This window comes from Pipistrellus hanaki (genome assembly GCF_964339955.1).
Source record: "Pipistrellus hanaki genome assembly, chromosome: X".
In the NCBI taxonomy this organism is placed as follows: domain Eukaryota; kingdom Metazoa; phylum Chordata; class Mammalia; order Chiroptera; family Vespertilionidae; genus Pipistrellus; species Pipistrellus hanaki.
The window spans coordinates 80,582,658-80,600,022 of NC_140524.1; the positions used below are offsets into that span (position 1 = coordinate 80,582,658).

The following is a 17,365-nucleotide window of genomic DNA, read 5'->3' on the forward strand; positions in this document are numbered from 1 at the left end:
CAGATGATGATGTGTTATATAATTGTCCACCTGGAAACCTATATACTTTTATTAACTAATGTCACCCCAATGAATTCAATTAAAAATATTTAATGTAATAAGTATTTCTACTTAATAGAATGAACTTTTTTCCATTTATTGAAAAAATAAACTACATTTTCATTTCAGTTTCCTTATGAAATATATTTTTGCTTAAAATATTATATTGTTTGGTAATAATTTCTGTAAAAATACCTATATAAATTGAATTTTGTGTTTTAAATATTTTTGTGATTTTTTTCAATGAGGGGTCATTATAATTATTATATAGTAATTAAACAAAATGACAGTCACATTTTTATTTGTAAAATATGTTAAACAAATATTAACATGTTATTGAGAATTGTTATTAGTAGAGTCATATGGGACTGTTTTTATATTAAGTTCATGTATCTACAATGAATATTACTTTTCGCTAGAATGAGATAGGAGTAAGCATCATTTATTTTTGTCCACTTGTTTTTGCATATGTGAGCAATGAAAAAATCTGTTCACTTAAACAAATGGATACAAATGGAAGGGGTTTGGTTATAACACTGCCATTCAATTATTTTATCTTCTTTGGCAGGAGTCAGAAAACTTACCAAGCAAAATAGAGACAGACTCATAGATAGAGAGCTGGTAGACACCTCTGGCAGGGAGTGGGGAGATGGGAGTGGGCAGTGGTGTTGGGTGGGTGGAGGGATTGAGAGGGGGAAAAAAAGAAAGAAAGAAAGAAAACTTACTGAGGCTATAAATCAATGTTTTTTTAACCTCCTTCGTTTGGTAGTGATTTGGGGTGTAGTTACTGAAGACAAGGGTTGGTTTAAAGTCATCTGTTTAGTAGCCAAAAATCTCTAAATAAGATACAGCCATACCTCATTTTATTTTGCTTTGCTTTATTGTGCTTTACAGATATTGTGGATTTCACAAATTGAAGGTTTGTGGAAACTCTGCCCTGAGCAAGTCTATCTGTGGCACTTTTCCAGCAGCTTTTTCTCACTTTGTGAATCTATGTCACATTTTTGGTAATTCTCACAATTTTCAAACTTTTTCATTATTATTATACGTGTCATGGTGATCTGTGATCAGTGATCTCTGATGTTATTATGTAACTGTTTCTGGTTGCCAACAACGATGCTCATATGACAGCATATTTAATCAATATATATTATGTGTTTTCTGACTGCTCCACTGAGGGCCCATATTCCCATCTCTCTCACTCTCCTTGGACTTCACTATTCCCTGAGATAAAACAATATTAAAATGAGACCCTATAATGACTTCTAAATATTCAGTTGAACGGAAAGGTTGCACGTCTCTGAATTTAAATCAAAAGCTATAATTGATTTAGTGCGGAAGGCATGTCAAAAGCTGAGATAGGCCTAAAGCTAGGCTTCTTGTGTCAGTTAGCCACTTTGTGCCTGCAAAAGAAAGTCCTTGAAGGACATGAAAAGTGCTACTCCAGTGAACACACAAATGATAAGAAAATGAAACAGACATTGCTGATGTGGAAAAAAGTTTTAGTGACTTGGATAAAACATCAAACTCGCCACAATATTACCATAAACCAATGTCCAATCCAGAGCCAGATCCCTAAATCTCTTCAATTCTTTGAAGGCTCAGAAGGGGAAGGAAGCTGCAAAAGAAAAGCTTAAAGCTAGCAGAGGTTGGTTTTTGAGGTTTTAGGAAAGAAGTCATCTTCAAAAAATAATAAAAGTGCAACGTGAGGCCCCAAGTGCTGATATAGAAGCTGCAGCAAGTTATTGAGAAGAACAAAATCCACAATATCTCTGAGGTATGCCTGTACTGCTTTTTAAAAGAAAAATAACTTTAGTGCTGCCCAGTGTGGCTTGTGCCAAGTGACTAGTTCCATCTCCGGACTATAAGTTATTGATGTGCAGCTTCTAATACACAGATGTCTTTAAGTCATGTAATCAGATAATTATAGGGAAAAATATCCCTATGTACATTTGAATAAATTTTGAGGTGGCCTAGTAGTGACTAATTTAATTTTCTGGTCAGCATTTCACTCAGAATACATCAAGAGAGCACATGGATGCTAAGTTGCCAGGATTTTTCTACTGGTTTACAGGTTTGTTTCCCAATTGTATAATCATTAATTATCTAGAAGGGCATTTTAGCCCATAACAACTTTGCAGTTTCATTTAAAAATAGAAACAGACTCATAGATACAGAGAACAAACTAATGGCTACGGAATAATAGGGTAGTGGGAGGATGGGTGAAAATGGTAAAGGGGAATAAGAGGTACACACTTTCAGTTATAAAATAAATTATAAGGATGTAATGTACAGCATATGAAAAAAGTCAGTAATATCATAATAACTTTGTATGGTGACAGGTGGTTGGTTACTAGACTTATTGTGGTTATATTATAGTAAGTTATACAAATGTCAAATCATTATGTTGTACACCTGAAATTAATATAATTTTATGTCCATTATGATTTTAAAAATGTAAAAAAAATTAACACATATTGAGACAATAAATTTATATGACAATAAATTCCTTGAGAATTTGTTATTCATTAATTCTACATATATTAGTTACTTGATTTCAAGTAGATAATAAGGCAAAGGAAAAGAAAAGATAAATAAGATATTGTTCTATGCTCACATTGTCTTTATTTTTGTTTGAATATGTTTGAATCTTTCTTTTATAGACAGAAATTTAAGAGAAACCCTCATGCTTCATAAAATATTATTTCTCTTCAATAATTTTCTAGATCTATATACTTTTTTAGCCATTCTATAATTCTGTGTCCAAGATCCAGGAAAATGTCCATAATCTGCATATGTTTATGTTTTGTATTTTAAAAATATTTTTATTGGTTTCAAAGAGAAAGGGAGAGGGAAAGAGAGGTAGAAGCATCAATGATGAGAGAATCATTGCTTGACTGCCTCTTGCATGCCCCCTACTGGGGACTGAGCCCACAACCCTGATCTTCTGGTTCATAGCTCAATGCTCAACCACTGAGCCACGCTGGCTGGGCCATAATCTGAATACCTTTAAAAGCACATTCTAGATAAAATCATATAGAGTATTGTTCTATCAATGTTTAGATTTTGACAAGTGTCAGTTATCATTCATCTTACTGTCAAAGGTACATAGGGAAATATGCAATTTCATCTTAATCATAATAATCTCAAGGAAATGTAATAGAAAAATAATGCAGCCGAGACCGGTTTGGCTCAATGGATAGAGCGTCAGCTTGGGGACTGAAGGGTCCCGGGTTCGATTCCGGTCAAGGGCATGTACCTTGGTTGCAGGCAAATCCCCAGTGGGGGATGTGCAGGAGGCAGCTGATCGATGACTCTCTCTCATCGATGTTTCTAACTCTCTGTCTCTCTCCTTTCCTCTCTGTACAAAATCAATAAAATATATTAAAAAAATAATGCAGACCCTTGGTGGCCCAGAAGATATTATTTTGAACTGCTTAGATGGCCAATTTAGTTATTGTTCTTGTGCCTAGGACACATTATTTTCAAATCTATTATAACATTGTATTTATTCTGACTGTTTTCTACAGTTTGCTTACTCAATGCGGAACACCAAGGTCTAAAATACAGATTTTATCTTCAAGGAGTTTACTTGGAATGTTCCCTCCCCAGATAATAGAAAGGCAATTGATATTTTGTTACCAAGACTTATTGATATGCCTGGGCTCATCGGAAGAACTATTTGAGATTCTTTCCAATTATTTACATGCTAAATGCCAGGAAGGGAAATCACACTCACCAAGAAGTGATGATAATAGATGCTAACACTGAGGCTTAAGAAACATATTGGTGCCCTCGCTGGTTTGGCTCAGTGGAGAGAGGGTTGGCCGGATGACTGAAGGATCTCAGGTTCAATTCTGGCCAAGGGCACATGCCTGGATTGTGGGCTTGATCCCCAGAAGGGGGCATGCAAGAGGCAGTTTATTAATGATTCTCATCATTGATGTTTCTTTCTCTCTATCCCTCTCCCTTCCTCTCTAAAATCAATATAAATATTTTTTTAAAAGAAGAAACATGTTGGTAATAGGTTGGTAAGTTGGAGATAGCAATAAATTGTTTGCAGATGGTATAAAAATCAACTATATATTTATCAATGTTTATTAATTTTTAGTACTAGAACAAAACCTACTGTATCCGTGAGGGTCCTCCAGAGAAATAGAAACAATAGGATGTGTGTGTAGTACAGAGAGAGAGGAAAGAGAGAGATTGTTTTATTATAATGAATTGGATCACATAATTATGGAGGCAGACAAGTCTCAAGATCTGCCATCAGCAAGTTGAAAACCCAGAAGAGCTAATGGTATAATTCAACTCCAAAAGCCAGGAGGCTTGAAACCCAGGAAGAACCAGTATTTCAATTTGAGTCTGAAGTCAGGACAAAAAGAGATGATGTCTCAGATGGAAGGTAGTCAGGCTGGAAGAATTCCTTCTTATTTAGAGAAGGGTCAGCCTTCTGTTTATTCAGGCCTTCAGTTGCTTGGCTAAAGCCCACCCACAGTAGGGAGGACTAACTACTTTACTCAGTCTATTTATTAAAATGTTAAACACATCCACAAAACACTCACACAGAAACAACCAAAACAATGTTTCACCAAATATCTGAGCACCCCGTAGCCCAGTCATGTTGGTTGATATATTAATTTTCCATTACACCTACAAAACAAGTGGGGATATAAGAGAAAGGTTTAATTGCATTTATAGAAATCTGCAGGTAAAATACCCACCAAAACAGAAAAAAAGATATTCATTTCATTCTCTATTCCCAACTTTTAGAAATCCGTTGTGAGTTAAAACTTTAGAAATCTATTCATGCTCTTTATATTATTCATGAAGTAACTGTGATGCAATGAAATAAGTGACTTGGCCAAGATTATACATTGCATTAACCCTAAAGCCACAATTAAAGCTTATAGTTTCAATATTCTTTCTAAGGATACACTGATGTAATTGCCCCCTTATAACCTGCATGCAAGACATGAAATCTGGATACAATTCAAATTAAATTCCAAGATGGGATTGGTATATGCATTTTATGTTGTAAAACATCTACCTCTGTGCTACTAGGAATTCTGATTCAGATCTCAAAGTACTTTGTGTACAGCTATTACTGAGGTATGTGTCAATTGGAGTTAATTCAAAACATGTTTTGCATCCTCTCAAAAGAACTTTCAAAAAATAGACTTTAACACCACTTATATGAAAATGAAAACCATGATAGGGAGATGCTTATACAGGCATGGGATCAGAATGGACTATTTATTTGCAGGCTTTGGTCACTGAGAGAAGACATCTCTTCTAAGCTAACGAGATTAGAAAAACACTTTCGTATATTTTTAAAACTGTTCAGGTTTTCAAGCAAATATTTATGTAAAGACATTCACATTTTCAGATGTATTATAAAAATAATGGCAAACCTGAATTAGGGGACTGGTGGCAAGATGCTTTCCCTTAATAAACCACCTTCAAAATTTCTGTAAGATCCCCAAAATAGATCATAATGAATTCACTGTTACAAATTCTCGCAGGACAAAGTGGCACAGTTTTAGAAGTGAGCTACTGGGAAAAGAATCTGGCAGGGGGTGGGGTGAGTGAAGGGAATCTAGAAGGAAGTGAGTTGAAACACTTTGCTTTTGCTCACATGCTTGGTTTTAAGCCTCAGCTACTGCAACTCGGGAAGGAAGAAGCTGGGTTCAATATTTGCAAGTCCAGGAGGGAAGACTGTGAGTGAGCATGCACATTAGCAGCTGGAGTGTGTTGTGGTAGCTGCTTTCCTGTGCTAAGCTGATTTACTTGTTTAAGGTCTGACCTCATCATCCTGTCAGTATGGGTTCCCACCTACACTGTTAGCTGCAGCTTCGCAGCTAGAAAGCTAGAAGTATTCTCTGTATAGCACAGGCAGCAGGCAGCGGGGGAGGGGGGAACAAGAAAAGGCTGCTCTAGGCACTTGTGCTTTTGTTAGTTCAACAGAAGAGGCAGAGAAACCAGAGATAACAAAGGCTCCGTTTCCTTTCTGTGAGAGAAGGCTTTTGTCTTTCCTCCTGCAACAATGTCAATGTCTGGCAAGAAAGAGTTTGATGTGAAACAGATCCTACGGCTACGCTGGAGGTGGTTTAGTCATCCTTCTCAAGGTTCTTCCAACCCTGGAAACTGCCTTCAGCAGGAAGGATATGAGCATAGAGGGACCCAGGTTCAGGGCAGGTTGAAGAACCACTCTCGGGACAGAAACGGACTGAAGAAAAGCAATAGTCCCGTCCACCACAACATATTGCCACCAGTGCCAGGACTGGCCCCTGCCCATCAAAGAGTGCTTCAGACTTGGCACCCGCAGAACCTGATAGAACATCTTCGAGCAAATGAAGATACTCCTAAAGCAGTTCCAGAGGAGAATTTGTTCAAAAGAGCCTGTGAGAAACATTCACAAGATCTGGAGATGATGGCTGATGAAAGTACAGGAGAGTCTACTGCCAGGTAGGAGTTTTCATTGGCATAATCGAAAGTCCTAGCCTAGGTTATCGTAGCCTCTAAAACTCTCATTCAGTGTTTCAATAATAGGGCTATAATAATCTCTGATTTATATACAGTCAATCAGAATCTCCAAGAAACACCCCCCTTCTAAAACTATGAAGAAAACAGGAATAACTCATTTTCATAATTTATAGGGGATATATTTTAGGGTTATGATTTTGCTTCTCCTGTATCATTCTGATGTCATTAAGAATTCTGTTTCAGTTCTAAGAGATGTTTACTATAAGTATTAATTTTTTGAAAATATCCTTTGAATCTTGGATGTTCAAATAGTTGTGATTATTTGCAAAAGTGTGATGAATTACATAGAACTCTTTTTTACTTTGTGAGTTAAACCAGCTCTGACGAAATAAAACCTCATACTGCTCAGCACATTCTTATCGGCTCCGTAGTACATAGTTGCTATATTGACGATTTATAAATGTTATCTATGTGAGAACACGGGACAGCTTCCTTTGGCATTTGAGATTTATCTCAAGTTGTATTAGTTTCATAGCTAGTTTGTAATAATAAAACAAATTTTACATAAAGCATGTAATAAATTGTTGCTCATAGCAGAGAGATGTTAAAGTAGGAAATGTAATTATGTCAATTATTTCAGAACATTGAATGGAACAGGAAATTATTTTAAAAAGTATAATTTCAGGATAAGATAGTTTACAAAACATTTAACATTACCTTTATTGTTTGAGTGGGAGAAAATTATTCTCTCCTCTAATATTGCCCAATATAGCTTAACCTAGTATATCTTTATTTTTAAATTTTTTTATTTTAAGATTTTATTTCCCTAGCATGCTATAGACCCAATTGATAATCTTGGCAACATTATGAAATTGTAAAAGACCTTTGGAAAAATAAGTATTTGGGGTATGTTTTAAAATTTATAACAGTTTGGCATGAAACTATATTTATTTGGAAATCTGGATATTTGATAACTTTGTCTCTACATAAGAATAGAAGAGAAGAACTGGCGTATTTGCTTCTAGATATAATTTTTCCAATATATCTGCCTGACAATTTCTTTCTTTTATAAATTGAAAATATAATATCAATAGAAAAAGCAACATTACAACTTATGACAAAGGACAAATCAAGTGAGTGAGATGATGCTTTTATAGGAACTCAGTCTTCTTATTGAAATGTAAACATGCAAATGACCAAGTGTGAAGTGACAAAGTGTGTATTAACGAATTGTTCTAAATATTTTTGTGATTACCCCCCAAAATGCTATATACTTTTTGGGATTGCAGGTTGTATAGTACAACTGATTGGACTTTCAAAGTAATATATAATCCACATTTTTAGATTCAGAAGATCTTTAAATCATCCCTCCTCACCATGAATATCCACTTTAAAAACTGCAGAATTTGGAGGTTAATATTTAATACATTTGATTCTCTTGTAGAAAATTTTAAATTTATCCACTCTGGCCTAACAAAAATTTTTGAGGATCCCTGATTTCATTTTCCAGCATGAAAATATATTTATAATAAATTACTTGCTAAAATTAAATGCTGGATAAAATATCAAATATAAAGTGTTACCAAATAATATATTTTTTTAAATTTCTCTTATTTTATTTCTGATAGTTTCCCTGTTCTCAATAAATGTCTGTTAATTATCCTATGGTTAAAGTGGAAGTTACTATTTTTTAAAAATAAACAGGAAGTGCTTTTACTGATGTGCCAGGGATATTTTAAGCAGAAGAGAAGGGGGAATTGAGTATCTTATTAACTGACCTATAATGACTTATTAATTTGTCATTGGCCATTCTGAATTATGTCTTGGTTAAGGAGGGTTTGAAAAGGAGCTTTCTTATGTCCAACTTTCCTAATGCCTGTCTTCAACAAGATACGGTGCAGGAGGAAAGGATCCTGTTTAGTTGGCAACAGCCTTCAATCCCCAAAATACAACTCTTGTAGTAGTTAAAAACAAACAAACGAACTGACAAAAATGGCAGTTAGTGTGAATTACCACACTGGTATAATATGGGCTCTGACAGTCAGGGCAAAGTATGGTCTTTAAGCCATCCTGCTTTCTACAAATATTGCATAAAATAAATAGAGAATGGACTAAATTTCTAACATGTAATATAACAGGATAATCTGCAGTTATTCCTAAAATAGATATTAAAGCCAAGTTATTACTATACATCTCTCTATCATGACCCCACGCTGTGAGTATGAATATACCAGTATCCCTGGCATTAGAGACCTGGACTCAATTGTCATTTTCTTTGGGTCTTTCTCATCTACTAACTGCATTTTTGCTTCCTCCTAACTACCTCAGTGTCCTTTATGTATTAATGTGTTTTACTCAGCACTCTTTAAAGACCATTCCATATTACTCTGTGTGTGTACGCATATATTTTATTTTTAGCATTCCAAAACCTTCCCTAAATTTTACAACCATTCATTTTTTATAAAAGAGAAAGCCTTAGTTTTATAACATAAAATTCAACAATTTTCAATTTTAATTTTATTATTGGGTTTTATTTTTTTGTTTTCGCAAAAAAAAAAAAATACATCATTTTTATAGTTTATGACAGAAGGAACAATATGCAAAACAGTAGAACAGTTTCTGCTGCTTGCCCATAACCTGGATATGCCCATTTTTGTCCTCCAAAGGGTGGGAAAAAAACAGTTCCTCCTGTCTGGCAGGACCTGACTTAGTGATAGGCCCTTGGGTTGGGCCAAGACCTTAGAAATCAAGTCATTTTATATATATATATATATATATATATATATATATATATATATATATATACATATATATATACATATATATATCAAGTCATTATTATATATATATAATAATTTTTAAAAAGTAAAAATAAATAAACTCTAGCCACAGTGACACATAAAAAAGGAAGTAAGCCTTGTGCATGGGGAATGGGGCACCAACCCAACATAGTGCATTTCTAAATAAGATTCTAGAGCTTTTAATATGGGAATTTAGTTTAAGAAATAAAGGTCATAAAGGTATCTTGCTATATTATATGCTACTAACTTTTAGTATTAACTTTTGTATTCAGAACTTTATTCCCTTGTGAATAAACCTTTGTTCTCTTTTTAAAATGCTTTAGATATATGTAAAAATTTATGTAATATTTTTTAAAGTTTACTAATTTTCTCCAAAAATCCACATGAATTTCATTAGAAATATATAGAAGTTATAGAATAATTTTAAGAGATGTGATTGCCAAAACCAGTTTGACTCGGTGGATAGAGTGTCAGCCTGAGGACTGGATGATCCAGGGTTCAATTCCGGTCAAGGGCACATACCTTGGTTGTAGGCACATCCCCAGTGAGGGGCGTGCAGGAGGTAGCTGATCAATGCTTCTCATCCATGTTTCTAACTCTATCTCTCTTCTCTCTCCCTTCCTCTCTGTAAAAAATCAATAAATATATTTTAAAAATAAAAAATAAACAGATGTGCTTTTATAATAACTCCTTTCATAAAATCCAGTGAATAAAAATACTTTTTTAATTTTTAATAGTTTTTAGAATTATTCTGTAAAATTCTTATATATTCTTTCTTTTGCTAATTTTGAGTGATTTTGTAGATTTGTTGCTATTACAAATGGTGTCTTTTTATTTAGTTTTTTATATAAAAAAGTGTCTAAATTGAATGGGTGTCCTCCTGTGCATTAAAAGGGTGCCAGTTCGATTCCCAACTGCTCCATGTTTCTCTCACATTAATGTATCTCTCTCTCCCTCTCTCTCTCTCTCTCTCTCTCTCTCTCTCTCTCTCTCTCTCTCTCCCTCCCTCCCTCCCTCCCTCTCTCTCTCCCCCTTTATTTTATGTCTAAAAATCAATGAACATTTCTTTGGTTGAGGACTAAGAAAAAGAAAATTTAAAAAATCCAAAATATTACAGTTTAGTAGAAGTAGGAAGAAAAAAAAAACGCAAGGAAGAGAGTTAAGAAGGGATACTCCTTCAGATTGGCAAGGTTTTCCTGATGAGATAACATTTGAGCACATATCTAAATGAAGGGGAAAGACATAAGGATGATTGACTCAAGAATTCTAAGCAAGTGAGAAGTTCATAATGCTATGCCAAAAAAAGGAGCCTATGACCATCACCCATTTTTTTCTTTGCAAATCAATGCTGCATGTCCCCACAAAGTCCATTTATTAAATCTAAAACATCCTTAACTGGTGAAGTAAAAATATGCCATTAGAGTGATTTTAAGATCACATGCAAGGCCCATGGCCATTCAGTAACTATGGTGCCATTTTGTCCTTTGAGGATCTGGCTACTCATCAAGGAGACCATATACCTCAGGTACAGACGCCTGTTCCTTTCCTGAAAACAGACACATGATGGTGTATTTACTTTCTTAACAAAACTATTTAGACAGGGCCAAATGTATTGTGCTTCTTTATCCTCCACACAAATCTATCTATGATATGGAATATGATTGAGAAATATTTATGCATAAGGGAAATCCTAGATTTTAAACAGTGAAACTTATTGTAAGCATTCTTTCTCAGAGAATAGGAAGTAAGCTTAGTGGGTATTTACAAGGAGAGTTTTCCAGAAGGACACAACAGCAATTTCAAGAGTTCTGAAATGGGAGGGTGTTTGATATTTTCAAATACAAAACCAATGCAGCTGAAGTAGAGTTCTCAATGGGAAGAGTAATACAACAGTGAATATATTCCTAGAAGTGAGATCACTGGGTCAAATGGTAGTGCCATTTTTAATATTTTGAGGGATCTCTAAACTGTTTTTCACAGAAGCTGCACTATTGTAGTTTGCATTCCCACCAGAAGTGTACCAGGGTTCCCTTTTCTCTACAACCTCGCCAGCACTTGTTTGTGGATTTGTTAATGATAGCCATTCTAACAGATGTGAGGTGATACCTCACTGTCCTTTTGATTTGCATCTCCCAGATGACCAGTGACTTTGAGCATTTTTTCATATGCCTTTCAGCCTTCTGTATGTCCATTTTGGAGAAGTGTCTATTTCGGTCCTTTGCCCATTTTAAAATTGGATTGTTTATCTTTCTTTTGTTAAGTTGTATGCATTCCTTGTAGATTTTGGAGGTTAATCCTCTAGTGTATGTGTCATTGGTAAATATGTTCTCCCATGGAGTGGGCTTGCTTGTTATTTTATTGATGGTTGCTTTTGCTGTGCAGAAGCTCTTTACTTTGATGTAATCCCATTTATTTATTTTCTCCTAAATTTCCATTGTCCTAGGAAATGTATCTATAAATATATTGTTACAAGAGATGTCTGAGATTTTGCTGCCAATGGTTTCTTCTAAGATTTTTATGGTTTCATTTAAGTCTTTTATCCATTTTGAGTTAATTTTTGTGTATGGTGTAAGTTGGTGGTCTAGTTTCATTTTTTTACATGTATCTGTTCAATTTTCCCAACACCATTTATTGAAGAGACTGTCTTGACTCCATTGTATGCTCTTGCCCATTTGTCAAATATTAATGGAACATAATGCTTTGGGTTAAACTCTGGGTTCTCTGTTCTATTCCATTGGTCTATATGTTCTTGTGCCAGTACCAGGCAGTTTTGAGAACATTGGATTTGTAATACAGCTTGATATCTAGTACTGTGATCCCTCCAACTTTGTCCTTCTTTTTGAAGATTGCTGCAGCTATTCAGGGTCTGTTTTATTCCAGATGAAATTTTGAAACTTACATATGTTTTCTCATATTTGCAAGAAAAATATTTGAATGTGAATATAGTGCTCATAACTATAAATGATATTTCTCTGGGTATTAATTTATAGGGTTTCTGTTGTTGCTTATCTTCATTCAGGGCAAAAATAATGTGCTTTTCTCATGTTTATTGCTAGACCAGCTTTATTTAATTTTACACCGCACTATTCAGTAGAAACTATTAAAGGAAAGAATAAAAAAAATCTACAATTATATTGTTGTTTATAGAAGTTTAAGGTTAAATTCCTTTGCCTAATCTTTAAACTATGCCATACAAAAATACATAGGCTATTCAACTACTTTACTAAGTTTAGAGCATTTGAACAAATAATTTAATCTTAATAATATTATTCTTTTTTAATATTACATTTTTATTGAATTTATTGGGATACTATTGATTAATAAAATTATATAGGTTACAGGTGTACAATTCTATAGTAGATTTTTATATTGTAATGTGTGTTCACCATCCCAAGTAATTTGTCCCTCTTTTACTCTCTTCTACCTCCTCCAATCCCCCTTTTCCTCTGGTAATCACCATCCTATTTTTGTCTGTGTTTACAAGTTTTTATTTTATTTTGTTTAAGCCCTTCACCTTTTTCATCCAGTCCCCCAACTCCCCTTCCCTCTGACAGCTGTCAGTATGTTCTCTGAATTTATGAGTCTGTTTTTATTTTGTTTGCTAGTCTATTTTGTTCATTAGATTCCACATATAAGTGAAATCACATGCTACTTATCTTTCTCTGACTGGATTATTTCACTTAACATAATACTCTCCAGGTCCTTCCATGATGTCCCCAAAGGTAAGATTTCCTTTTTTGTATTCCTCATTTAAATATGTTTTCATTATTTTTTAGATATGAGATGAGAGAGAGAGAGAGAGAGAGAGAGAGAGAGAGAGAGAGAGAGAGAGAGAAAGAGAGAGTAAGGGAGAGAAAAAAATACAGGGAGAGACAGACAGAAATGTGAGAGAGAAAGATGAAACAGTTGCCTCTTGTACATGCCCCTACTAGGGATTGCACCCATAACCTTTTGGTGTACAGGATGACTCTCCAAGCAGCTGAGCCATTCAGCCAGGGAGGATTTCCTTCTTTTTTTACAGCTGCATAGTATTCCATTGTGTCAATGTACCACAGCTTTTTTATCCACTCATCTACTGATGGGAATTTGGGCTCCTTCCAGATCTTGGCTATTGTAAATAATTCTGCAATAATAATAAGGGTGCATATATTCTTTCCAATTGTTTCAGGGTTTTTTTTTTCAAATATGTTCCCAGAAGTTGAATTGTTAAAGATGAAACTTCTATTGGTTAGTTTGAAACCCTTGATAGAGCCTCAGTACTGAGAGTGAGGTAGCGTGGGCCTCATTTATCATTTCTCAAATATACCATACAAAAATACACAGGTCATTCAACTTCTTTACTAAGTTTAGAGCATTTGAACACATAATTAGTGTGATATTGCCTATATATTTAAGTTAATACTAATTAAAATATATTTAACATTTTTTAAATCTGTAACCCCTTTTTATCTAGTAATCTGGTAATATGTTAGTGTCATATTCTTTTAAATGTTATGATTAAACATCTATAATTGCCATTTCCAATATTTGAAAGACAAGTATTTTATTTCTGCATTTAGAAATAGAAATAAAGGACTCAAAATGAATGGTACTCTTTAATATGTGATTTCAAGAGCAACATGTTAATTATATTGGCTTATTACATATTGTGTAAGTGTTCAGTTATTTAGTACTTTAAGACTATTTCTTAAACTTGTATGTCTTCTTTCTTGAAGACACAATAAGTAAATGAGCTATGGAACAGAAAAAGGACCTTAGGTAAAACAAGAAATATGAATAAATATAATGGACTGTGGTTATCAATAATGTATCACCATTGGTTAACTGATTGTAACAAACGTGCTGTGATAATATAAGATACTAATAATAGGTGAAACTGGGTGTGGGTTTTATGGGGACTTTCTATACTGTTGCTATACTATCATATTTTTTTCTGTAAAAAAGTGCAATATTTTTAGCAAGTGATAACCCAGTAAATAGGTTTCATAAGTCTATACTTAAAAGACCATTCAGTTGTGTGTGTGTGTGTGTGTGTGTGTGTGTGTGTGTGTGTGTGTGTTTAATATGTTCTTGTTGATTTCAAAGAGAGAACAGGGAGGGGAAGAGAGAGATAGAAACATCAATGATGACAGAGAATCATCAATCAGCTGCCTCCTGCACCCCTGCTGGGGACTGAGCCCAAAGCCCAGGCATGTGCCTTGACTGGGAATCTAATCAGGACCTCCTGGTTGATAGGTCCTTGCTTAACCACTGAACCACATCAGCTGGGCAAGACCATTCCGTTTTAAAAACTGACAACTTGTTGTTTTTATTTATTTTATATATATATGTTCTTTGGCAATTGATTAAAAGAGTACTAAATCAAAATCAGAGAGCTAATACATCCTCCATGCAAAATCTTACATATTGGCAACAAGATAATATCCCACAGGCAATTCATAGGGAAGTTAGCTAAAAGTCAAACATCTAAAAACTACATGCAATTTCAAGTCCTGTCACACTGATATTGATTGGGGTTGTCATTTAGTGTGAACCCATTTATAAGGGCATAGCAACTAATAAGATCATAGATGGAAATAATAAAAAATCATTCTATTTAATCACTGAGAACCCTTTGGATACTGTTGAAGTGGCATATATTTATGGGTGTTTTCAAATGAAAGCATGGCCTGACACTTCTTTCTATGTATTTATATTGCAAATTATGGTTTACTTTTCAGGAGGAAAGTAATGACATATATAAATCAAGATTTCTTATATAAAAATATTTATCTTTCCATGCTAAAATGAAAAATATAGTCATTGAGTATATTTTATTATTGGTGACCTTAGTCTATTCAGATTATAATTTCACCAAAGAGAATGAAACCTGTGCAGCCCTAGGGATTGGCAAATAATATTTTGTGAATAGATTTAAATATAAATAGCTAGCCCAGAAGCAAGGCTCAGTGATTGAGTGTGGACCTCTGAATCAGGAAGTCATTGTTCCATTCCTGGTCAGGACATATGCCTAGATTGTGGGCTCAATCCCTAGTGTGGGGCATGCAGGAGGCAGGCCAATCAATGATTCTCTGTCACATTGATGTTTCTATCTCTCCCTCTTCCTTCCTCTATTAAATCAATATAAATATATTTTTAAAAATAAAGTAAAAAGACCAGCTAAAAAATGATAACTAAAAGTGAGAAAATTGAAATCAAATAATTCCCAGTTATATGATGTTTTAGGATGGGACCAATATTACTGAAAATTTAAATAAAAATCACTACATAAGTTTTTCTCTGAGATATGGATTTCCCAAATCAATATATATATATATATATATATATATATATATATATATATAATCACTAGCATTTGCTTGCCCTGGAAGAAAGCAATGCCAATGATTTTGTTTGCTTAAACTACCAGAAGTGAATTCTTTGTTACTACTGGCTAGCTTTTCTTAGCCTGTTAATTTTGTGACTTGTCTCTTGCATGCATTAGAAGTTACTGTATATAATGGGGACTTCTCAACGTCTTCACACCTTATCTATTGCTGCTGCTTCTTCAGTAAATGTACTATACACCTTGCAATTTTTTTCAACAGGCTTTTAATATACACTGAGTGGCCAGATTATTATGATCTCTTAATGCATAATAATCTGGCCACTCAGTATATATATTAGAGGCCTGATGCATGAATTCATGCATGGGTGGGGTCTGGCCAACCTGGTCAAGGGAAGGAGACATGGGCGGTTGGCCGGCTGCCTACTGGTCCAACTCCTGGTAGGGGGGGGGCAATTTGCATATTAGCCCTTTATTATATAGGATGTACACTGAGTGGCCAGATTATTATGTGTTCAGAGATCATAATAACCTGGCCACTCAGTGTAAATGATTGCTTTTTGATCATTCTGCTGCTAGCTCATTCAGTAATAGCCATCTGTTAAATCTTTTAACCACTGTTTTCCTGTAAAACTATTCTGCTGTCAGCATTTAGTTGTCCTTTTCTGGCTAACGTTGATTATAGTAGCTATTACAACAATAAGCAACTATATGTGTAACATACTGTCACAACAGTCCAAAGTCTGTTGTAACATCCAACAAACCAGTTGCTTAATTCAGAAGTTGGTATTAGTGTTGGTTTTCACCTTTCACTAAGTGTTTATTGAACTCCTACTGTGTGCATCATGTTTTCTTAGGCATTCTAAGAATGAAAAGATAAATAACACATGCTGATGCCCACTGGAGGTTTACAATATTATTGGGGAGGTAAAGTGCAATCACTTGAAAGATTTCATGGCAATAAAAATCAGTACATTGCAAGAACAGGTTAAATTGCTTGGTCATGAAGCCCTACAGGCATTCAAAGATAAGAAATAATTCTGAACAGAGCAACCTTAGAATGTTTCATGGAGGAAATATGCTTTGAGATGAATCTTAAGTATTGCATAACACTTTGATATCTTTACTTTTCTTTGATATCTTAGCAAAAACCATAAGCAGCAAAATCTCAGATATCTCTGGTAGTGGTGTGTCTGAAGATATATCTCTCCTAGGGCAAGATAAAAGAGAAAATAAACAAATGGGACTACATCAAAATATGTAGTTGACACTATTGTTGACACTATTACATATGTCCCAATTTTCTCTCCCTTTGACCACCTCAACCCATCCCTTAGGCCCCTTCCCTCTGGCCATCACCACATTACTGTCTGTGTCCATGGGCTATGCATACAAGCTCTTTAGCTAATTTCTATACCTTGATATAACTATGGGGAAGAATGAATTCTAAATAAGAGGAAAAGCACAGAGTGCTTTTAAAAATGCACTGATGGATGGATAAAGTAGATACATAACTCATCAATATCACTCATCAATAAAAAAGAATGAAATCTTGCTATTTGAAACAACATGGATGGATCTAGAGCATATTATACTAAGTTAAATAAGTCAGAAATACATGTACTATATGATTTCACTTATAGGTAGGCTCTAAACTAGGGGTGTCGAACTCAATCAGAGTTGGGGCCAAAATCTAAAATCCAGCCTAAATCGC

General features: G+C 34.5%; 1 protein-coding gene across 2 annotated transcripts in view; it reads left to right on the forward strand.

Annotated features, from left to right (window-relative positions):
- Window positions 1–5,674: 5,674 nt before the first annotated feature.
- KLHL4 (kelch like family member 4) overlaps window positions 5,675–17,365 on the forward strand; it is a 77,425-nt gene continuing 65,734 nt past the window's right edge. The window contains exon 1 of one of the 2 annotated variants that reach the window (XM_084870669.1): window positions 5,675–6,507. In XM_084870669.1, coding sequence (XP_084726795.1) covers window positions 6,086–6,507 — 422 coding nt within the window. In that variant the 5' untranslated portion in view covers window positions 5,675–6,085. The remainder of the gene's footprint in view (window positions 6,508–17,365) is intronic. The other variant, XM_084870668.1, reaches the window with a different exon arrangement.